The sequence below is a fragment of the Hippocampus zosterae genome, chromosome 2 (genome assembly GCF_025434085.1).
Source record: "Hippocampus zosterae strain Florida chromosome 2, ASM2543408v3, whole genome shotgun sequence".
Classification (NCBI taxonomy): Eukaryota; Metazoa; Chordata; class Actinopteri; order Syngnathiformes; family Syngnathidae; genus Hippocampus; species Hippocampus zosterae.
In genome coordinates, this window is record NC_067452.1 from 39,231,546 (window position 1) to 39,255,572 (window position 24,027).

General features: G+C 44.9%; 2 protein-coding genes across 18 annotated transcripts in view; both read left to right on the forward strand.

Annotated features, from left to right (window-relative positions):
• Positions 1–8,073, forward strand: part of dmd (dystrophin) — a 173,131-nt gene extending 165,058 nt beyond the window's left edge. For 15 of the 17 annotated variants that reach the window (XM_052059062.1, XM_052059065.1, XM_052059053.1 and 12 more), the window contains 5 exons: positions 960–1,118; positions 1,276–1,519; positions 3,261–3,375; positions 4,526–4,615; positions 7,327–8,073. In XM_052059062.1, the coding sequence (XP_051915022.1) occupies positions 960–1,118; positions 1,276–1,519; positions 3,261–3,375; positions 4,526–4,615; positions 7,327–7,439 (721 nt within the window). In that variant the 3' untranslated portion in view covers positions 7,440–8,073. Of the gene's footprint in view, positions 1–959; positions 1,119–1,275; positions 1,520–3,260; positions 3,376–4,525; positions 4,616–4,754; positions 4,781–7,326 lie in introns of all 17 variants that reach the window. The other 2 variants (XM_052059063.1, XM_052059060.1) reach the window with 2 other exon arrangements.
• A 2,047-nt stretch (positions 8,074–10,120) lies between these two features.
• gtf3c3 (general transcription factor IIIC, polypeptide 3) lies at positions 10,121–23,615 on the forward strand. The gene is made up of 19 exons (XM_052059181.1): positions 10,121–10,359; positions 10,669–10,741; positions 11,853–12,193; positions 12,277–12,400; positions 12,493–12,684; positions 13,897–14,062; positions 15,245–15,392; positions 15,471–15,618; positions 15,696–15,796; positions 15,909–16,080; positions 17,836–18,038; positions 18,771–18,872; positions 18,974–19,106; positions 19,290–19,515; positions 19,583–19,637; positions 21,277–21,412; positions 21,517–21,641; positions 21,718–21,870; positions 23,007–23,615. Exons 1-19 carry the CDS (start codon positions 10,267–10,269, stop codon positions 23,127–23,129), a joined length of 2,814 nt encoding a protein of 937 aa, XP_051915141.1. The 5' UTR covers positions 10,121–10,266; the 3' UTR covers positions 23,130–23,615.
• Positions 23,616–24,027: the final 412 nt, after the last annotated feature.

The window sequence follows — 24,027 nt, forward strand, 5'->3', positions numbered from 1 at the left end:
TACGTGATTTTAAAAAAATATTTATTTTTTACTAGTGAAAAATGGGAATATGTGATTTAAAAAAAAATATTTTTTACTAGTGAAAAATGGGAATACGTGATTTAAAAAAAATATATATTTATTTTTTACTAGTAAAAAATGGGAATACGTGATTTTAAAATAAAAATATTTTTTACTAGTGAAAAATGGGAATACGTGATTTTAAAAAATATATATATTTATTTTTTACTAGTAAAAAATGGGAATACGTGATTTTTAAAAAAAAATATTTTTTACTAGTGAAAAATGGGAATACGTGATTTTAAAAAATATATATATTTATTTTTTACTAGTAAAAATGGGAATACGTGATTTTAAAAAAAAAATATTTTTTACTAGTGAAAAATGGGAATACGTGATTTAAAAAAATATATATTTATTTTTTACTAGTGAAAAATGGGAATACGTGATTTTAAAAAAATATTTATTTTTTACTAGTGAAAAATGGGAATATGTGATTTTAAAAAAAAAATTTTTTTAGTGAAAAATGGGAATACGTGATTTAAAAAAATATATATTTTTTACTAGTGAAAAATGGGAATACGTGATTTTAAAAAATATATATATTTATTTTTTACTAGTAAAAAATGGGAATACGTGATTTTTAAAAAAAAATATTTTTTACTAGTGAAAAATGGGAATACGTGATTTAAAAAAAATATATATTTATTTTTTTTAAATATTTTTTTGTACAGGAAGTTGGGAAGATTTTTTTTCTTCCCCTAATCTACTCGGGGTATCTGAAAATGTGGCTCGGTTACCATAGCTCTGAAGCCTGAATGTGTTGACAAAGTGCTCTGCAGTCCTCCAAATTGATGACGGGTCCTCTATTTTTTTTTTTTTTTGTCAAGCCCGTTTTGCCGCTTTGACGATGGCTTTCTAGTTATTTTTGTGTGATTGCTGCGCGTGTTTGTTTGCAGTGATGACGAGCACATGTTGATCCAACACTACTGCCAGTCTCTGAACCAAGGCTCTCCCCTCAGCCAACCCCGCAGCCCGGCCCAGATTCTCATCTCCATGGAAACAGACGAGAAGGGAGAGTTGGAGCGGGTCCTCAACGACCTGGAGCAGGAAAACAGGTCGGCGGCGCTCGCCCTTTTCACCGCGTCCACTTTTCCAAAAGCCAGTTGGCTAACCGCCTCCCGTATCTTGGAATCGCGCCTTGTCGTCCTCTCCGTCCATCTCCGTTGGACCGAGATGACCGTTGTTGTCATCGTTTCTGCCCCGGGGTCGCAGGAAGCTGCAAGCCGAATATGACCGTTTGAAGAAGGCGCACGACAGGAAGGGTCTCTCGCCGCTGCCGTCGCCTCCGGAAATGCTGCCGGTGTCGCCGCAGCGCGCTCGCGACGCCGAGCTCATCGCCGAGGCCAAGCTGCTGCGGCAGCACAAGGGGCGCCTGGAAGCCCGGATGCAGATCCTCGAGGACCACAACAAACAGCTGGAGTCACAACTGCATCGACTGAGGCAGCTCCTGGAGCAGGTTCCTCACACGTCTCCCGCCGTACCTTGACGTGCAGTCTCCGTGCACGACTTCAAAGGGGAAGTCCCCCCCCCCCCACAAATTTTCTTTGCAAGATTATGTTCTATGCACCTATTCTGATTCTGAATATGAGTTGAAGCAAAAACAGTGCAACCCCTCTTTTAGCAATCTTGGGGTGCGGCCGTTTTACACTTTCTGTCGGCTGAAAATGACATCACAGTTGCTCAGGAAACGACCAACCACGCTTGACCTGTTTTCTGAAGCTGAGCCACGATTGTCTAGAGGGGGAAAAAAAATAAATAAACTCAAACCAGCTAGCTTAACGTGCCATAGACTGGCTAACAAAGCTGATCTGTGTCATGGTGTTGTAACCCTTGAAGCAATGGGGGTTTGAATACAAACGGTGGAGCAACACATGTAAACAGATACAGTACATTTATTATTTGTCCTCCTCGTATTACCGAGGCCTACCGAGGAGCTGAGAGACCCTCCCATGTACACCATAGCTCTCACGAATCCAAGGCAAGCACTTCAGAAGGAGCAGCACAATGTCCGTTGAGTGGAAGCAACAAAAAAAAATGTGGCCAATGTTTTCTTTGGGCTTTACTTAAATATAGTAAGAATACTTCACATTTTTGCGGGCGCGGGGAGGCAACTTTTCATCATGTTCCCGCACATTCTTCTATGATTTCATGCTTCACTTCAAGTCATACTGGCGGGGGTCGTGACCGAAAGAACGAGATCCCGGATACAAGCGGCCGAAATGAGTTTTCTCCGCAGGGTGTCCGGGCTCTCCCTTAGAGATAAGGTGAGGAGCTCGGTCATCCGGGAGGGGCTCAGAGTCGAGCCGCTTCTCCTCCACATCGAGAGGAGCCAGATGAGGTGGCTTGGGCATCTGATTCGGATGCCTCCTGAGCGCCTCCCCGGTGAGGTGTTACGGTCATGTCCCACCGGGAGGAGACCCCGAGGAAGACCCAGGACACGCTGGAGAGACTATGTCACCCAGCTTGCCTGGGAACGACTCGGGATCCCCCGGGGAGAGCTGGAAGAAGTAGCTAGGGAGAGGGAAGTCTGGGCTTCCCTGCTAAAGCTGTTGCCCCCGCGACCCGGCCCCGGATAAGCGGTAGATGATGGATGGATACTGGCGGGGGGGGTTTCTCGGCGCTCACTTATTTAGGACCAGTGGCTTGGAGCACTCCATTGCTAACCCTTGAAGCAATGGAGGTTTGAATACAAACGGTGGAGCAACACATGTAACCAGATACAGTACATTTATTATTTGTCCTCCTCGTATTACCGAGGCCTCCCGAGGAGCTCAGAGACCCTCCCATGTACACCATAGCTCTCACGAATCCAAGGCAAGCACTTCAGAAGGAGCAGCACAATGTCCATTGAGTGGAAGCAAAAAACAAAAATGTGGCCAATGTTTTCTTTGGGCTTTACTTAAATATAGTAAGAATACTTCACATTTTTGCGGGCGCGGGGCGGGGCGGCAACTTTTCACCATGTTCCCGCACATTCTTCTATGATTTCATATACTTCAAGTCATACTGGCGGGGTTTTTTTTTCTCGGCGCTCACTTATTTAGGACCAGTGCCTTGGAAAAAGGCACACTTCAAAAGACCTGCATTCAAAAAAACAGCACAAAATACATCCCGTACTTTGTTTCAAGCACCGCTGCACTTTGCGACGCGCATTTTTACGTTTGGCCGTGTGTCTTAACGTGCGTTTTGGTCAACAGACGGATTCCAAGGTGAACGGCACCGCTTTGTCTTCCCCTTCCACCTCGTCGCAGCGCTCCGACTCCTCGCTGCCTCAGCTGCGCATGGCCGCCAGCCAGACCACTGACACGATGGGTGAGGAGACGCACGGTCCCGCTTGCGGGTTTTCCTTAGCGGGACGCGCCGGGATATTCAATTGTTTGTCGCTGAAATACTTTTTAACTTCTAAAAAGCAAAACCCATACCACTGGACTGTCAGTTCAAACGAAAACCGGGCTGTACTTCATTTGTGGCCAAAGAATGTCATTTTTGGGGGATGGCAAAGGATGTACCGTATTTTCTGCACTATAAGGCGCTACAGAATCTAACTCGGCCATTTTTTTCCCCCCTTCAAATTGTTCCGCAGTGTTGTGAATCTGATTTGAATCTTTTTCGTAATACGGATTCATTTTTTGCTTGCTTGTTAAAAGATGAGAAGAGGGCCTTGTTGAAAAAAAAAATCATTTGCATATGAAATCGCAATACAAATATTGAGCGGGGGAAATGCTTCCGTTTGATTATTTCTCTAAATCAGGGGTGTCCAAACTTTTTGCCAAGGGGGCCAGATTTTATGTGGTAAAATGTTGGGGGGGGCCGACCTTGGCTGACATTCTTTACATTGAACAACAATATTGTTCAACAAATTTGAGTAAGCCAGTCTGTTTCACATTTCCATTTTAATTTTAATTTCAACAATCTGAAGAATTTCTTTTGGTTCATTTGAAACAGGAATTTGAAATATGACATATCAGTCAATATAAACACGGTAGTGATGTCTTGTTAACTCGTGAGTGATGCCCTCTAGTGTCTAAATGCTATTAATCATTTAGTGAATGCTATTACTCATTTAGCCACTAGAGGGAAGCAGTACTCTATGAAACATCACTCACCAGTCTACGAGACCTCAGTCAATGCAACACGTGTTCCATTGCGCCCAACCTGCGGGCCAGACGGCACTGATTTTATGACAGGGGCCGAGGGCCGGATGAAATTCGACCGCGGGCCGGATTTGGCCCCCGGGCCGGACTTTGGACATGCCTGCTCTAAATTGTCAAGCCCCCATCGTTTCACGATGCGCTATAAGATAAGATAAGATATCCTTTATTCGTCCCACACTGGGGAAATTTACAGCCTCCAGCAGCAAGAATGTATTATTTTATTATTATTCTATTATGATTTTGTATGTCCAAAAAAAAAAAAGCTGAAAATGTCCTTCCTTCATGCACCCCCCCGTCGCTGTTTTCAGGCGATGACGAGCTGTCCATTCCTTCCCAAGACACAAGCGGACTGGAGGAAGTGATGGAACAGCTCAACAACTCGTTTCCACACAGCCAAGGTGACGAAGTCTGCTTTTTACTCACTCGCAACGCTCGCTCCATTCTTGTCCAGCTTTCTCTTCAACTTTGTCTCTCTTTGTCCTGATACTGATTTTCCTCCTTCCTTCTCTTCCTTTCGTACTTTTCTTTGTGGGCCAGGAGGGAGAAGGGGAGCCCAATGAGAGGTTAGTTTTTCGACTCTCTTCACTGGCCTTTTTTGGCTGGCTTCGTACAACAAGATTCATTCATTCATTCATTCATCTTCCTAACCGCTTGATCCTCACTAGGGTCGCGGGGGGTGCTGGAGCCCATCCCAGCTGTCTCCGGGCAGTAGGCGGGGGACACCCTGAATCGGTTGCCAGCCAATCGCAGGGCACACAGAAACGAACAACCATTCGCACTCACACTCACACCGAGGGACAATTTAGAGCGTCCAATCAGCCTGCCATGCATATTTTTTGGAATGTGGGAGGAAACCGGAGCACCCGGAGAAAACCCACGCAGGCCCGGGGAGAACATGCAAACTCCACACAGGGAGGCCGGAGCTGGAATCGAACCCAGTACCTCTGCACTGTGAAGCCGACGTGCTAACCACTGGACTACCGGGCCGCCCACAACAAGATTCAAATTTTAAAAAATAAATAAATAAAAAAATTTGGGGGGGGGCACCATTTTTATCCAGTAGAAGAATAAAGTGCCAACAACAAAAAAATTATACAATTGTCAGATGATTGTGATCTCGAAAAATTCAAATAAAATTATTTATATATCGTATTATTTTTCGTCACTCTAAATATCCGACAGCACGGCAACCCCCCCCCCCCCCCCCCCCCCCCGTACGTTTATCCAGACTTTCGACCTCAGGTAAGGCTAAAGATGAAGACATTTCCAAAATAAACACTTGTGCGTCATTTCCATATGTCAAAATGTGCTCGCGGTTCCCAGTGTTGTCTTTTCCGTGGAAACTGGGTCAAAAATGGCTCCTTAAGTGGAAAAGGTTGCCGGACCCTCGCATAGACCGTAAAAAAAAAAAAAAATTGGTATGTATTATTATTATTATTAGGGCGGCCCGGTAGCCCAGTGGTTAGCACGTCGGCTTCACAGTGCAGAGGTACCGGGTTCGATTCCAGCTCAGGCCTCCCTGTGTGGAGTTTGCATGTTCTCCCCGGGCATGCGTGGGTTTTCTCCGGGTGCTCCGGTTTCCTCCCACATTCCAAAAATATACAGGCTGATTGAACACTCTAAATTGTCCCTAGGTGTGGGTGTGAGTGTGAGTGTGAATGGTTGTTCGTCTCTGTGTGCCCTGCGATTGGCTGGCAACCGATTCAGGGTGTCCCCCGCCTACTGCCCGGAGACAGCTGGGATAGGCTCCAGCAACCCCCGCGACCCTGGTGAGGATCAAGCGGTTAGGAAGATGAATGAATGAATGAATGAATATTATTATTATTATTATTATTAGGCGGCCCGGTAGTCCAGTGGTTAGCACGTCGGCTTCACAGTGCAGAGGTACCGGGTTCGATTCCAGCTCCGGCATCCCTGTGTGGAGTTTGCATGTTCTCCCCGGGCCTGCGTGGGTTTTCTCCGGGTGCTCCGGTTTCCTCCCACATTCCAAAAACATGCATGGCAGGCTGATTGGACACTCTAAATTGTCTCTAGGTGTGAGTGTGAGTGCGAATGGTTGTTCGTCTCTGTGTGCCCTGCGATTGGCTGGCAACCGATTCCGGGTGTCCCCCGCCTACTGCCTCGGAGACAGCTGGGATAGGCTCCAGCACCCCCCGCGACCCTAGTGAGGATTAAGCGGTTCGGAAAATGGATGGATGGATTATTATTATTATTATGCCGTTTTTTTTTTGGGTTTGTTTGTTTGTTTTTGGCTTGACACCTCACATCTATATATATATTGCGCGTCGTCCCGCACGCGGTCTGTCCTTCCGTCTGTCCCTCTTCCGTCTGTCCTACGATCGCGCGGGCATCTTAGCGAAAAAATGTTGTCTACCCACAAGCATTGCAATGAAATTGTTAGTTATTTAGTAGAGCTAAACATCTCTTTATTTTCGCGATAAGCAATGAAGATGAACAAAAAGTTGAACCAAGCAACAACACTTTTGTGGGCCGAAGGCCCGCCTTACCAGTCTTCCGCAGGAACTAGCTGATGAGCCGCCCGGAGGGCGGCGAACCAGCTAGTTGATTTATAAGCATGACGGACCACTTTAGACAACTACATGCTTTTCACGGACCGGCAACCATTCGCCTGCTTTCTACCGCCTTTATTACCGATTCGTTACTTACTGTTTATTGTGTATGTTAAATTGCTCCATGTACAGCACTTTGTATGCAGCGATGGCTGTTTGAAAGTGCTCGAGAAATACTGTTGACTTGACAAATTTGAATCATAAAGTTCTTTTCTTTTTTTTTTCATTGCTATTAAATTGCCAATTTCTAAGCATCGGTACGGACAACAAAGAATGAAAGAGGAATTCAATATTTTATTTGCACAATTATTTTTTTTTCATGAGTGAACGACTAAAAAAAAAAAAAACAGCATTAGCATCATTGCGACTTGTAAATGCGCATTGTTTGTGCCGAGATACTTTGCACGACAGCTTCCTCCTCCACGTCTTTCTGCGTTCCAAATAAGAAAACTTACGGTGATTTTTATTTTTATTTTTTTTTCCTCCCACTATGATCATTGTTCACTTTGTTTTTCCCCAACTCCCTCCCCGCTCGGCAGGTCCCAGTATCGGAAGTCTGTTCCACATGGCCGACGATCTGGGCCGCGCTATGGAGTCCCTGGTCAACGTCATGACGGAGGAGCCGAGCGCCATCAAGGCGGCGCCCTTCTGACACACCGCCTCTTCCTATTTCGTAGTCAGTACAGCCGAATTGGAGACAGACTTTACAAAAACACAATATAAATCGTCTATTTTTGTGAAGGATTGCCGTTCCAGTAATGAGTTAAAATCAAATAAAATAACTTGTACATTTGGTAGTTTCTTAAATGTCCCGAAGTTGTTTTATTGGGGTGTGGGGGGAGGGGGGGTCTGGTTTTTAAACTTCTATGCAATTGTATAAAAAAAAAAAATAATTAAAAAACACGTGATTTAGGGGTGGGGCGGGCAACAAAGTAAAATACAACTAAGTGTTTCGTGTGGTAATATGTTTGCATCTTTGTAACTGGAAAAAAAAGCATTTCAGACATTTTTATTCAAAAAAAAAAAGAGGAAGAATGATTGTAATAATGAGGGTGTTTACTAAGAGGAAAATGTCTTCATATAACAACGTACACTACTGTTAAGGTAATGCAGGCATCCTGGAACGTTACAGTACGTTGTGTGTGTGCACGCGTGTGTGTGTGTGTGTTGGTCCCGATGCAGTACTGTATTCACATTTTTTGTTCTCCGTCATCCATCTTAGATTAGCTTCTCAAAATTTAATGTCCATATCCGATAACTGATTTTGTCATCCTTGGATGAACGAAGGGCGGCCCGGTAGTCCAGTGGTTAGCACGCCGGCTTCACAGTGCAGAGGTACCGGGTTCGATTCCAGCTCCGGCCTCCCTGTGTGGAGTTTGCATGTTCTCCCCGGGCCTGCGTGGGTTTTCTCCGGGTGCTGCGGTTTCCTCCCACAGTCCAAAAACATGCATGGCAGGCTGATTGAACACTCTAAATTGTCCCTAGTTGTGAGCGTGGATGGTTGTTCGTTTCTGTGTGCGTGATTGGCTGGCAACCGATCCCCCGCCTACTGCCCGAGGACAGCTGGGATCGGCTCCAGCACCCCCCGCCACCCTAATGAGGATCAAGCGGCTCGGAAGATGAATGAATGAATGGATGAACGAAAAAAAAAAGTGAAAATTGCATGTCATAGGGTAGAATCAGACACTGGATTGGATTGGACTATTTTCAAAACGCGGATGTCGGCGTTAGTGGCGGCTTTGTTCATTTGTGGCTTTAATATGGCCAATTGGCCGCCCAAACATACTTGACGTTGCAATTTAGCCTTGCTGAGAGTTTTTGGGCAAGTTGAACTCCCGTTTTCATTTGTGTCATGGCGTTTTGCTTGAGATTGTAAAAGAAATCAGACACTGGCGTGTGTGACGTTTAAATGTAGTCACGGCTTGTTGGTTTCAAAACTGCACACTGGCTTTTAAATTTCGAGTTCAATCTCGTCCTGTCTTCAGTACTTTCAGTTTGTTTTTTGTTCCGTCGAGGCTGCTAACTTTAACATGAGTCGAATTGATCGCAAATTATTTACGTTTCCAATATCACGCTCCTCATAATTCAAATGCAAAGGTTGTTGGTCTACTGTAGCCAAGTCCTTTAACGGCGCTTGAAATGAGAATGTTTTGAATGCATTCACTGCGTTTGTCTTCTCTGTCGACTCACCAGCTACTACTACTACTACTGTCATACCTTGTTCATGGAGTACCTTGATATTATCTGTGTACAGGTATTCATTTTAATGGTGTTTATGTCTTTGTTTTCAGTGTATTTTGTTTTGATGTTTGTGGGGTTATTACTAAGCATGCATGAGTGGCAAAATGAAATCCATCTGTAATCGATTAAAGAGTGATGCACACACACACACACACACACACACACACACATTCTGCCGCATGACCCAGCATCATTTTTGTTTTGATCGAGACACTGAATTGGTTTATCATTTCTAACTTTTGTGTGTGTCATTCTTGCAACGCAATACTTCACAGCATATCAGACTCCACCAAATCTATGCCTTACTACTACTGTATTATGAAACAAAATGCTTTACTGTACATCAATAAAGCACGCAGTTACGTTCATTTGACTTGTTCTTGTCTGGGTTAGGCTTTTGTTTCGCTTTGAAATACACTTAAGCGTGTCTTAAAATGGCATTTATCGTTATTGGTTCATTTCAATATTGGTCTTGAAAATGTGAACAGCGAGGTCCTCATCGAGCGGTCCGCGGCCCGTAACCGGGCCACGGCCCATTCGGGATGGGACAGACAAACCTGCAAGCCGTCAACAAATTTACTCAATCAGACGTGACGTGAGAAATTTGTGCGTCTCTAGCCAATCAGAGTTCTCCCTCCAACCTTGGTTTGCAAGTCGAAATAAACAGAATCCGCCAATAAACGAAAGAAGAAGCGGTAAACAGAACGCAATAGTGGACAAATTGACCAACCGTACAAGGAAACACGCAGCTGAAGGGCAGTCACGACTTCCGAAGATGAAACTATTTTGACAAGAGAAGTCCCTTGCGGTCGCGCCAGAGCGACGGGGAGGAGGAAGCTGTTGTGCGTGGTACATACAGTATGGCTAAAAAGACAAGGTAATACAAGAAACCCGTCGAATCTTTTGAACAAGTAGCACCCAAGTGATCCAGGGGGAAAGTCTGAAAATGCGAGCAGAATTTGCCTGCCCACGGAAACGCTATTTAGCAAGTTTGATCACGACGTTGCCGTCGTTGGTGATGTTTCTATCTTTCACCACCGGAGGTCGCTGTTATATTGAGTCGCGTTTAACTGCATCAACCCGGAAAGCTTACAGTCACGTGACTTTGTGCTCCCGGAAGCAAAATGAAAGTAAAGTAAGCGCGCTCCCCGACGTAAACGTGAAAGCGTTGATGGTGTTAGAATGTGATTTGATAGTTGTTTGGGTTGGCTGTGAAATAACAGCCAAAGCAAAGCAAGATGTCAGGGTTCAGCGCTGAACTTATCGACTACCTAGAGGGGAGGATTACATTTGAGGAGTTTGACAGGAGGAGAGACGAGAGGAAAGCCAAAGTACGTCTGCTCCAATCTGGCTTCGAGCAACCCAAATGCAAATTTGAGCAAACCTGACATACTATTCAGTCAAATGAGATCCCTATAGACATTTACCAGCATTATGAATCAACTAGATGCCGTCTAAACAATCGAAACTTTGCTTTCTTTTCCTAAAGTAACACAAAATCCATAAAATGAGAATCTATTAAAGAATTGCGTTTTGGTTCAGGTTCTACAAATTGCGTCAATTTGCGGCACTTTTTAGATGTGATTAAGTCAAAGAAAAGTGGATCGCGAGTGACTCACAAATTCTTGATTGTCTTTCAGGAGGCAGCAGCGTCAGTTGAAAATGAGGAGGTGGCGCAGCCTTCCACCTCGACAGACATCCATGTGAAAACTGGTAAATTGCAGCGCCACAACATTTTGCATTTCGTCAGTGGCGTCAGCAAATAGGGCGAAAAGGTGTTGACGGAAGGTGTTGACGGAAGGTGTTTTCAGAAGTTGCATATTAATAGTCATTGAATTAAAAGTGCATGTTGTTAGAGTGGCCTGATTTTTTAAAAATAGTATTATAATTACATTTCAACAGAGATAATCTTGTTTATTTTTTAAACCTTTATTTAGGTACAACTTTTACTTAAACTTTAATTTTTTTAAAATACGGTACGGTTTATTAATTTATTACATTCACTTGCATTAAATGTATTACGTCAATAATTACGTGAAGCTGTGACAGTGGCTTGAAATATTAGAAGCGCTGTTGTAATGAAGTCAAAATTATTTCAGTCATATGACACCATGACATTTTAAAGGTTGCAATAGTGGTGTGGTACTAGGCTCGTTTTTTTTTAAAGGTGTTCCTTTCATTCATTCATCTTCCGAGCCGCTTGATCCTCACTAGGGTCGCGGGGGGTGCTGGAGCCTATCCCAGCTGTCTTCGGGCAGTAGGCGGGGGACACCCTGAATCGGTTGCCAGCCAATCGCAGGGCACACAGAAACGAACAACCATTCGAACTCACACTCACACCTAGGGACAATTTAGAGCGTCCAATCAGCCTGCCACGCATGTTTTTGGAATGTGGGAGGAAACCGGAGCACCCGGAGAAAACCCACGCAGGCCCAGGGAGAACATGCAAACTCCACACAGGGAGGCCGGAGCTGGAATCGAACCCGGTACCTCTGCACTGTGAAGCCAACGTGCTAACCACTGGACTTACCGGGCCGCTTTAAAGGTGTTATTTGGTATAAAAAGTTTGAGAACGATTGAAATCATGTGACCCAAAAGGCAATCATTTTTCAGTTCTCTGGCGACAACCCTCAAGGCAAAGTATTGGGTCATTGAAGACTTTCTGATCTCTGTGATTAATTATTCAATATACTATCGTCTCTCAAAATTGGACCCAGGGATGCTAGTTGTGATTTTGCGCCCCAAAGAAGAAAAAAACAAAAACATCGCTGCTGGCACTTTAGTTGTCGTCAAGTTAGATTTTTTCCTTCACCTCTCCTCTTAGAAGAAGGAATCAGCCCTGATGTTCTGCAAGCCTTTGCCTCAATGCTCGGCGAGTCCACCGACCAAGTACTGTCGGATGAGGATAACGACAGCTTGGGCTATGTTGACGACAAGAATGACGAAGATTTCGCAGTGGAGGAGGAAGAGGACGAAGAAGAGGAGGAGGAGGACAATGACCACGATGACAAGCAAAAGGAAAAGTTGAAATTGAAAGTGAAGGGGAAGAAACCCAGAGTGAGGAAAAAGTTTGAAAGTGAAGACCATGAACGTGAGGACATGACCGTCGGAGACGTGCTTGCGCTGGAGATGGAGCTGAATCGCGAAAACAAGAAAATGATGAAGGTGGGTTGGGTTTCAAAATTCCAACAATTTGGGAATGAATCACTCAGACCCTCAATCTCATTTTCCTCTTGCCGTGGTTCCAGGAACGACGCAGCCGGAGTAAACTTCCCCGGGCGCTCAGAGGCCTGATGGGTGAGGCGAACATTCGCTACGCCAGAGGAGAGAAAGCCGATGCCATCGCCATGTGTATGGAGATCATACGGCAAGGTGGGCACCTGTGTTTTTTTTTTTTGGGGTGGGGGGGTTGCATTGTCTTATCATGAATCCTATCCTCGTCTTATCCCGGCACCTTCTTCCAGCGCCGCTGGCTTACGATCCTTTCTCCACGCTGGCCATGATCTACGAGGACGAAGGCGACATGGACAAAGCGCTGCAGTTCAGCCTGATCGCCGCCCACTTGAACCCGTCCGACTGCGAGGAGTGGATCAGGCTTGCCGAGGTCTCGCTGGAACAGGACAACGTGCGCCAAGCTCTCGTCTGCTACAACAAAGGTCTGCCTGCCTATTCCACCCCCCCCCCCCAACCCTTACCCCTCCCTGTGTTTCTGCAATGTGAAGAGTCACCGCTTAGCAACGTTTTTGAATGTGTCACGACATCGTTGGTGACAGGCATGACAAAATGCTCTCCAATTAGACGGAAGTGAATTGGAATTTTCTTTAAGATCTTATCTTATCTTATCTTAAAGAAAATTCCAATTCACTTGTTCACCTGTTGCCACCTAGACAGTCTATCAGGTTTTTTGTTCAACTGAATAGGCCCACATTTCACACCACAAGTCTACGTGCGGGAAAACGGCAACATGATTATCCTTCTTTCTTTTTTATATTTCTTTTTTTTTTTCTCATGGCATTTTTATTCAGGTGTGCCTTCATTAAACTGCCGAAACCTAACTGGAAACATAACTCAAAAAAGGACAACCAGAAATTAAAATACAAACCCAATTTCGTTGATGTTAATAATAATAATAATATTCTTATAAATAAAATTTATTATTATTATTATTATAATAATAAAGTTATTATTATATAATAAGTATTATATTATAGTTATTATTATTTATTATTAATTTTATTATTAATAATAATAAATTGTTATTAATAATAACTTTATTATTAATAAATACTATTATTAATAATAAAGTTGTTTTTTATTATTATATAATAATAATATTATAATTATTATTATTTATTATTAATTTTATTGACAATAATAATGAATTATTATTCATGATAAATTTATTATTAATAAATAATATGATTAATAGTAAAATTATTATTATTATTATTATAATTTCGTTGATGTTGCGGCGCTGTCCATCCATCCATTCATCCATTTTCCGATCCGCTTTATCCTCACGAGGGTCGCGGAGGGTGCCGGAGCCTATCCCAGCTGTCTTCGGGCAGTAGGCGGGGGACACCCTGAACTGGTTGTCAGCCAATCACCGGGCACACAGAGACGAACAACCAATCCGTGCTCACACTCACACCGAGGGCGGACAATTTCGAGCGTTCAACCAGCCTGTCATGCCTGTTTTTTGGGAATATGGGAGGAAACCGGAGTACCCGGAGAAAACCCACGCAAATTGCACACGGGGAGGCCAGAGCCGGAATCAAACCCGCAACCGCTCCATTGTGAAATAATGGTAGAATAAAGTGCGTTGTTTTTGTGGTGACCAGCTGTAAAACGACCACTCCATCCCGCAGCCGTCAAGTACGCTCCCACAAACGTGCGCTACCTGTGGGACCGCTGCAGCCTCCTCATGCGTCTGGGGGAGCACAGGCAGTGCATGGATGGCTACCGCAGAATTCTCTCCCTGCTGCCCATGGAGGAGGCCGAGCACTTCATGCAGCTCTCCAAGGACATGGCCAAGTAAGGCAACGCGCCCTGACAAACGAGCGCGCTTTACAACCATTTGATCGTCCGGATGATATTTTGCATCGGATGCAACATTTTGCCAGCAAATCCGTCATGTCTTGTGAGTCACGTCGCGGATGGTCTAAGATAAGATAAGATAAGATAAGATAAGATAAGATATCCTTTATTCGTCCCACACTGGGGAAATTGACAGCCTCCAGCAGCAAGAATGTATGTAGAAAGAAGAAAGAGAAAAAAAATCTTTCAATTAAATGCAATATGAACACAAAATGGATAAATCGCAGTACTATTTACAATTTTCCTTCACATCATTTAATTATTATTATTATTATTATGATTGTTATTTTTTATTCATCAGCCTGACGCATGCGAGTACCAATTTCTTTTATGGAACATAATGGTACAAATTTAGGGATAAGCGATCGGCCCCAAAAAAATTGCGTCAACCCTAGCACGCCACCATTTCGGAGAATTTCGCACCCCCCCCCCCCCCCCCCGACATCGAAAATGATATTTATCACTTGGAAAATTGCGCGTCTTGTATGGCTTACCCGTATCTTAAGATAAGATAAGATAAGAGAAAACCTTTATTTGTCTCACATTTGAGAAATTCAATCCACAGCAGCAAAATTTGGAGGGAAGAAAGTAGGGGGGGAAAGTATTTGCATGCACCCCCCCCAAAAAAAAAAAAACTGTCCACAGTACAGAATGCACTGTAAAATATAAAATACAAGATCTAACCAACCATGCAGCGGCACATTTGATATCTACGTATATCTTCATTCATTCATTCATTCATTCATTCATTCATTCATCTTCCGAGCCGCTTGATCCTCACTAGGGTCGCGGGGGGTGCTGGAGCCTATTCCAGCCGTCTCCGGGCAGTAGGCGGGGGGACACCCTGGATCGGTTGCCAGCCAATCGCAGGGCACACACAGAAACGAACAACCATTCGCACTCACACTCACAATTTAGAGCGTCCAATCAGCCTGCCACGCATGTTTTTGGAATGTGGGAGGAAACCGGAGCACCCGGAGAAAACCCACGCAGGCCCGGGGAGAACATGCAAACTCCACACAGGGAGGCCGGAGCTGGAATCGAACCCGGTACCTCCGCACTGTGAAGCCGACGTGCTAACCACTGGACTACCGGGCCGCCCCGTATATCTTCACTTAGGAGTTATTACGAAAGTGGCGACCTGCCTTCGGCGCTCGGTGTAATCGAAGCGGCTTTGGCACGACACCCCAACCTGGTCAGCGATGACATCATCAACATGGCCGCTGAGCTCTACATCACCGACCATCAGTACGACAAGGCTTTGCAGGTGCTCGGGCACACCTTAGACCGGGCGCGGATAACGTCGGTTGTCAATGTCTCAGTTACCCGCGTGTCCTCCTTTCAGGTCTTGGTCCGTTTTGCGGGCGTGGTTCTCATCCGGGGTGAAAGTCACTCGGAGACCCCCATTAAAGAGGAGAATACGTCAGAAGAGACATTGAGGAACGAAGAGGCGCAGCCTGCGATTGCGGCAGAAACGGAATCGGCGGACACGTGTAAGTCACGCGCACGGTCTGAAGAAAGGCGATTTATATCCAAATCAATCAATAAACCGTGCCTTGTTGTTCTGCAGCCCAAATCAAGGACGTGCAGTTTCCGGACGGCATTCCGGTGGACCTGAAGGCCAAGCTGATTGTCTGCCTCATCCATAAGGGCGTCTGCGCGCCCCTGGAGGTAGCGGGACGACTTTACAAGCCTTCCGTATTTCACACTGGGGGGGGGGGGGGGGGGGGGGGGGAATATTTCCATATTTCCAAACTTTTCCCCTCTGGCTTTCATCACCCAGGCGCTGGTGTCCTCACTGATGGAGCAAAGCGCGGAGGAGATCGGCGACTTATACCTGGACGTGGGGGAGGCCTACCTGGAGAAGGGAGCCTACCTGGCCGCTCTACCTTTGCTGTCCGCGCTCGTCATTTCGGAGAAATACAACCTGGCCGTCGTCTGGCTTCGACACGCGGGTAGGTTCGCGTCCACTTTTAACAGCCAATAACAGCACACAGACCCCAAAAAAAAAAAAAAAAACGTTCACGCTCATCTCCACCCGTTTTTGATTTCGAATCTTGCCGAGGAAGGCGGCTTTGAATACTGGAGTGCAATGGGGACTTTTCGAACGCGCACTGCGATGCCATTCCGTGATTTGAGATCAGCGAGGGGAAAAAAATGATCACCTCTTAGCTTCATCTTCGACTTCAGTCCGCACATGTCACCTGGAGGCACCAGACAGGAGTGGAGGGACAGAGCGGCTCGGGAGACGTAAGGCCAGGGAGAGAGCAATCGGGGATTGGAAAACAATTACCGTATTTTCCGCACTAAAAGGTGCACCTAAAAGCCCTTCCATTTTCTTAACCGTTGGGTCCTTCAAATAAAAAAAAACCCAAGTTACGCATTTTACAATTTTTGTAATGATGTATTTTGTGTTATACAAACATTTTTTTTTCAAACACTCAAAATGTTCAGAGGCATCTGTGCTATCCATACATATATCGTTTTTATTAGTTCTTTGGGATTTTTTATTCTTTATTTTTTGCAAAGCGGAAAAAAAAATTGTGTCTGGAGGTCCCAACCAAGCCCTACTAACAATCCCGACCGGACGTGTTCATGTCAAATGCGTTGGTTTGAAGCCTCCTGCAAAAAGGCAAACTCATTTGCGATCCTCTGGCGCCACCTAAAGTTGCAAAATTGGAATGACCTCAACCCAACAATGTGGCATGCTTACGTCTGTCCAAGCAAAAACAAAGCGATTGACGTAAAAAATCGCGTGAAATGCATGTTTACCAATTAGGTTTACGATGCATTCAAAAATATGAATTATAATGGGTCTCTATGGTGCAAAATATGTAAATTGTGAAGATTACGGGATCAAAACCTTTTTTTATTATTGCTGCAATGCCTGAGAATTATCAGCCGGTGACGTCATGAAATTTAGGCCATTTTAGACCCCCCCCCCCCATACGTTTCAGCTCTCTCGTGTTTTTCCGAATGCCTTTGCCTTTGATTCAAAGACATAATTTTACATTTATCGCAAGCGGTGGACTACGAGGGTTAAAAGCTCACATCGCCTTAAAATCCGATGCGCCTCGTTGTATGGTCATTACGGTAATACGTCAACCCCAAAATGGCTCCTTGCTCGAGACACGCCGACAACGCAGAGTTCAAACTTATGGCGATCGGGCTACGCAGTTGAACACGGAAATCGAGCGGCGGCGAGAAGAAGTTTTACTGACATTTGATCGTTCTGAGCAACCTCACTTGTAAATCGCGTCTTATAAAGCGGTGCGTCCAATATATGGAAAAAACAAAAGACAAAATAGGCCATTCATTGAAGGTGCGCCTCATAATCCAGTGCTCCTTTTAGAAAATACGGTAGCAGAGTCCAACGCGTGTTCCGGTAAAGGGGCATTTTAAATCAAATAGCTCCTGTAATGTGCAGCCGGGCATTTAATTGAAATTGAAACTCAATTGAATTTGGGAGTCTCACACTCATAGAACAGCGGTGCGTGTGTGCGTGTGACATATTTCATTTGAGAAACATGTTGAGTGCTAATGCTAGCAGTCCATTTAAAATCCCTTTGATAGGAAACTTGCTTTTGAGCCCGAGAGTGATATTTCTTCAAATAACGAATCGCCACGCGTGAGGCGAGGAGCCCGAGTTGCGGCGCGAGAATGTGTCCGATTCATGATAAGCAACCGGCGACCTTGTCACTCCATTGCAGAGTGCCTGAAGGCGTTGGGCGAAATGAACGCGGCGGCCGAGAGCTTCACGAAGGTGGTGGAGTTGGCGCCGCAACATCTCGAGGCGCGGCTGACTCTGGCCACCCTGCAGCAGCAGCTCGGTCGGCCGGAGTGTGCCCTCAAAGCGCTGGAGTCCATGTACGACAACGACACGCTGGCACATGACTCGTCTGCGGCGCAGAAGGTACGTGATGTGTTTTTTTTGTTTTTGTTTTTTTCATCATCATCATCATCTACATCAGGGGTGTCCAAACTTTTTGCCAAGGGGGCCAGATTTTATGTGGTAAAATGTCGGGGGGCCGACCTTGGCTGACATTCTTTACATTGAACAACAATATTGTTCAACACATTTTAGTAAACCAGTCTGTTTCACATTTCCATTTTTATTTTAATTTCAACAATCTTAAGAATTTCTTTTGGTTCATTTGAAACGGGTATATCACATGCAACTGCTTATTCACTTGACTTTTTCTTAAACGGAAGTCTCCTGAGTGCAAATTGATTGATTTGAAACATAAAATGTATCACCATGACTTTTCAATAGTCACAAAACCTTTGACTCGAATAACGGGGAAATGAACAAGCAATACACAAATCCACAACTGCAAGGATCATTTGAGATATGACATATCAGTCAATATAAACACGGAGTGATGCCCTCTAGTGTCTAAATGCTATTACTCATTTAGTGAATGCTATTACTCATTTAGCCACTAGAGGGAAGCAGTACTCTATGAAACATCACTCACCAGTCTACGAGACCTCAGTCAATGCAACACGTGTTCCATTGCGCCCAACCTGCGGGCCAGACGGCACTGATTTTATGACAGGGGCCGAGGGCCGGATGAAATTCGACCGCGGGCCGGACTTTGGACATGCCTGATCTACATCATCGGCGCGCGTCAAATGTGTGCAGGAACTCAAGCTGCTCCTGCATCGGTCCACGCTGCTGAAAACGCAGGGACTCATCCAGCACTACTTGGATGCCGTCATCACGATGATGTCCATGCTGCTCAAGGTTGCACCGGGATTTTCTCGGCTCTTTCTCCTCCCCATTCACCGCAGGGTGTAAAAATCATGTGCAACGTGTATGTGTGTGTGTGTGTTTGCGCATCCAAGGTGGCCATGCAGCGCGCCAACGTGTGCGTGCGCTCTGTCGTCACGTCGGGAGAGACTCATCTGCGCTTGGTGAAGGTTGGCAACGTGTTGTCGGACATCGATGACCAGGAAGCGGCCTATTTGGAAATCACGTGTACGTCAACTCTTGACCTTGTCGTTATTGTTTATCGTTAACAGGAAGTGCCGGTGTACTTCCGGGTTATTCGCTCTTTCCCTCAATTTTGGTTTGACATTTGGTAACACCGAAGCAATGTTGTTCAGTGTACCAAAGTATAAGGTGCTAAATTTTGGGGTCATACTTTGATACCTGCAAAAGGTAAAACCAAAATCCTGTCCAAAGAGGACTGGTGGCAACTGCTGCTGAGCTGCGTCCTGTCACTCTGCGAGGTGCAACGCTACGAAGAGGCGGAGCTAATGGTCGAGTCCGCCATGGAGTTCTACTCCTTCTACGACATCAAAGCCAGAAGGAAGGAGCTGGAGTTTCTCGGTTTGTCGGCCAGCATCCTGGACCGCGACCACCACAAGGCCTACAACTACATCAGGTTTGAGAAGTGAATGATATCGTCTCTGCGTCACTTTGCTCATCATGGTTTCTCTCCTTTCCAACAGATTGATGCTGATGGATAATGTGGATCAGGCTCAGCTTTGGAATATATTTAATCAGGTAAAGAGACGGCGCTTGAGTTAAATCTCCTCTCAGCATTTAATGCAGTGATCCCCAACCGCTGTGCCGCAGCACCTTAGCCTGACATGATGCAAGTTTGGGATTTATGGGATGCCAATCAATTCTCTCACTTTCATGGAAGCACACCTGCCGCCTTCCTCAAAAATAAATCTTCAAAAAAAAATTTTTTTTTGCGAAATACGGCTGGACGATTAATCAAAAGTTGATTTACGATCTCGAACCTTACGATTAAAGAAGTACAATGAATGTGCCGAACTGCGTGGTGTGTGTGCAAGTTCCCGATGTTCTCGAAGGAACCTAAATGCACCATGTTGCTTACGCAACGTGTGGTGATTCTGCCGTCCTCAAGCGTCTTTTAAGTTGATTCACGCCGCCGCAGTCGGAGTTTACGATAAAACTTAACACAAAAGAAAAAGATTTACACTCATGATCTATTTAAATGTTTCGTTTTAAAAAAAAATCATACCGTGCTAAAGCTACGGTCGGGGTAAAATACCTTTCCAAATGCTAAGCAGGAAATTTGGCTTCTGGAGTGATATTCCTTCAAATAAATATTCACACACAAACGCTATAGAAACAGATACACACAGGTAACATAAGAGCACCCAAAGGCACAAATTTTTCCCAGTCTGTGAAAAATAAGTTATATTATTCGAGTTCAATCGCAACTTTCTTTGGAGCTCATTGTAAAAGTGTGCTCCATGCATGCAACAGCACCACGCTGCCCCCAAGAGGTCAACGTGCGCACAGCAGGGGCAGCCGCTATTTTCATCCATCCATTATCCGTAGTGTTTTTTCGTTTAGTTTAATTTTAGTTTTTATTGATGTTATTTTAGTCAATCTTTTAAGTTTTTTATTATTAATTTCTTTTATCGTTGTCATTTGTTACAGCTGCCGCTGTTGTGAAAGCGCTATATAAATCAGCATGTATTGTATTGTATTGTATTGTATTTCAACTTGCATTCAAAGTTGAGTTCTCAAGGATTCAAGGAATCTTCCCTCAAAATTCAAGCATAAGGCCCAAAATATGATACTTGAGGCCCCAGGTTCTGCCAAGACTTGTGAAAGTAAAGATGTGATAGAGAGATATGGGATCCCCTTTTAATAATAATAATAAGAATACACTATTTATTCATTCATAATCTTATACAGCAACATAAACCATGTTCTCCCGGCGTCACACGCGCCCATCCCGCGATTTCAGGAGGACTGAACTGGAGGCACGAGATGGGCCCAGAAACAGCCGTTTTCAAAGATCAGATCCATCATCTACTAATGTCAAGTCATAATGAGCATTTTAACAAATACCGTATGTCAAAAAATTGATTATTTTTCATAATTTCCCCATTCCTTTAATTAGACCTACAACTATTTATTTCCATATTGTAGACAGCAAAACAATGAAAGGTAAAATGAACCCGTGTATAATAATGTCTTTGCGTTCAACAAAACTGTTCAGGATGTCACGCCAAATACTTTGGGGGGGACATTTTTGTTGGGTGGTGTGCAGTGGCGGCTTTTTCTCATGTACAAAGTGCGCCTTGGCACAATTAAGGTTGGCAAACGCTGAATAATGCGGCCATGTGCAGCAGGGCACTCACGTCTGCGCTCCCTTTAGATGACGATATCCTCCCACCACCAACGTCATCATCGCTTCTGCTTGCGTCTGCTTTTGAAACATCCCGAAAACCATGCCCTCTGCATCCTCTGCGGACACAACGCCATGGTGTCGGGCAGCTTTAAACACGCCCTGGGTACCACACACACACACACACACACACACACAGCATCCGTAATTAACTCTCATCCGGTTGCAAATGGAGCGATGTGCAGGTGACGTCGTCTTGTTTGTCTCCAGCCCAGTACGTCCAGGCTTTCCACTCTCGGCCTGACGACCCGCTCCTCAACCTGTTTGTGGGCCTCACCTTTTTCCACATGGCGGCCCAGAAATTTGTGGCAAAGAGGCATCCATTGGTTGTTCAGGTATGTTGTGTTTGACTGCGCCTGTGCCTTTGAGGACTTGGCTTCTCATGTTTTTTTTTTTTTCTTCTTTTGTTAGGGTTTCTCCTTCCTGTGGCGGTACGTGGAACTGCGTGGGGAGTGTCAGGAGAGCATGTACAACATGGGCAGGGCATTGCACCAGATGGGCCTTACGCATTTAGCCATCCATTATTACCAGAAGACTCTTCGACTGCCTATCCAGAAACTCGAGGTACTTTCCCATTTCATGGGGAACAAAATAACCACAACAAAAACTTTTAAAAAAACAACAACAAACAAACAAACCATTTGCTCACGAATTTTAAAAAAAATTGAGATTGATTGTAATTCAATGGGGGTGGCCCGGTAGTCCAGTGGTTAGCACGTCGGCTTCACAGTGCAGAGGTACCGGGTTCGATTCCAGCTCCGGCCCCCCTGTGTGGAGTTTGCATGTTCTCCCCGGGCCTGCGTGGGTTTTCTCCGGGTGCTCCGGTTTCCTCCCACATTCCAAAAACATGCGTGGCAGGATGATTGAACGCTCTAAATTGTCCCTAGATGTGAGTGTGAGTGCGAATGGTTGTTCGTTTCTGTGTGCCCTGCGATTGGCTGGCAACCGATTCAGGGTGTCCCCCGCCTACTGCCCGGATACAGCTGGGATAGGCTACAGCACCCCCCGCGACCCTACTGAGGATCAAGCGGCTCGGAAGATGAATGAATGAATGAATGTAATTCAATGGCAAGTTACTGCAAGTACAGTTTATGTTGATAAAAGTAACTCTCTTTTTTTTCAATGAATCTCATACCTTGTGCATGACCTAGCTTTTTTTTTTAATTATTACTTTATTTGTATTTCTTTTCATACTCCAATACATCCACACAGAAGGAACGTCAAGCAGTCTTAAGGACCTTTTTGTTTATTCATTCATTCATTCATTCATTCATCTTCCGAGCCGCTTGATCCTCACTAGGGTCGCGGGGGGTGCTGGAGCCTATCCCAGCTGTCTTCGGGCAGTAGGCGGGGGACACCCTGAATCGGTTGCCAGCCAATCGCAGGGCACACAGAGACGAACAACCATTTGCACTCACACTCACACCTAGGGACAATTTAGAGTGTTCAATCAGCCTGCCATGCATGTTTTTGGAATGTGGGAGGAAACCGGAGCACCCGGAGAAAACCCACGCAGGCCCGGGGAGAACATGCAAACTCCACACAGGGAGTCCGGAGCTGGAATCGAACCCGGTACCTGTGCACTGTGAAGCCGACGTGCTAACCACTGGACTACCGGGCCGCCTTACTTGATGACTAAGACTCATAAAAACGAAAATACAACAGTGTTTTCAAAAACTCTCCTCCATCCACACCAACAGGGTATCGCCGATGACCAAGTGGATCTGAGGAGAGAGGCCGCCTTCAATCTCTCCCTCATCTACCAGGCCAGTGGCAACGTTGAGATGGCCCACCAACTCATCACCACCCACTGCGTCATCTGACCGCGGGCCTGCCAAGCCCGCGACTAAAAGCGTTCGTATCGGCAGTTTTGAATGACACCTGCAACATGAACTGTGATCAGGTCGGAGGCTGTATTATTGACTTTTAAACCTTTGAAGTACAAAGGTTTTTCCATTTATTTAATCAAAGACTGAGTTTGGCAATCATTCACCCATTTTCCATTGTACTTAGCTTCATGTTTGAATTTCTTTTATCGTGACAAAAAGATGGAAGGACAGACTTTTTATTTTTGTTACGAGGATTAAGGCGCTGGGGGATTACTTGCCAAATCCCCGCATCTCGGTGATCCCATTCCCAACCTTCTGCTTGCTTCATCTTTCCTACACTGTACTGCATTTGGACCCTGGATGACCAGAGGTCTTTTTATTTATTTTATTTAAACCTGTCTCTTCACAAACACGCACACAGAATTTACACTGAAATGACAAAGATCACCTTCAGTAAGTTTGATGTAATCAAGAGTAATTCCAGAGTTAAATCATTCCAAATTTGGGCTTCATTTTCTGTCGCACCATAAAACTGCAACTAATCCATAGCCAAAATAAAGCGTGGTAATTGCAAGTATAACAGATCAATAAGTTTCACATTTGCTTTATTTTGGGTATGATTTTGAAAGAAGGGGTAGGGAGTCTGCCAATAAGACAACTAATCACACATTGCACAAATCTGGCCTTGATGGAAGAGTAGTAAAAAGAAAGCCAATCCGCAAATGCACGTTTAAAAAGTCCCGTTTGAAGTCTTGTCAAGCCACCGATAGACACAACAAACGTGGAAGAAGGTGCTCTCGTTAGATGAGACCAAAATTCAAGTCTTTGGGCTATTTGCAAAAAAACAAAAAACAAAACAAAACACGGAACCCTATATAGGATAAGCAGTGAC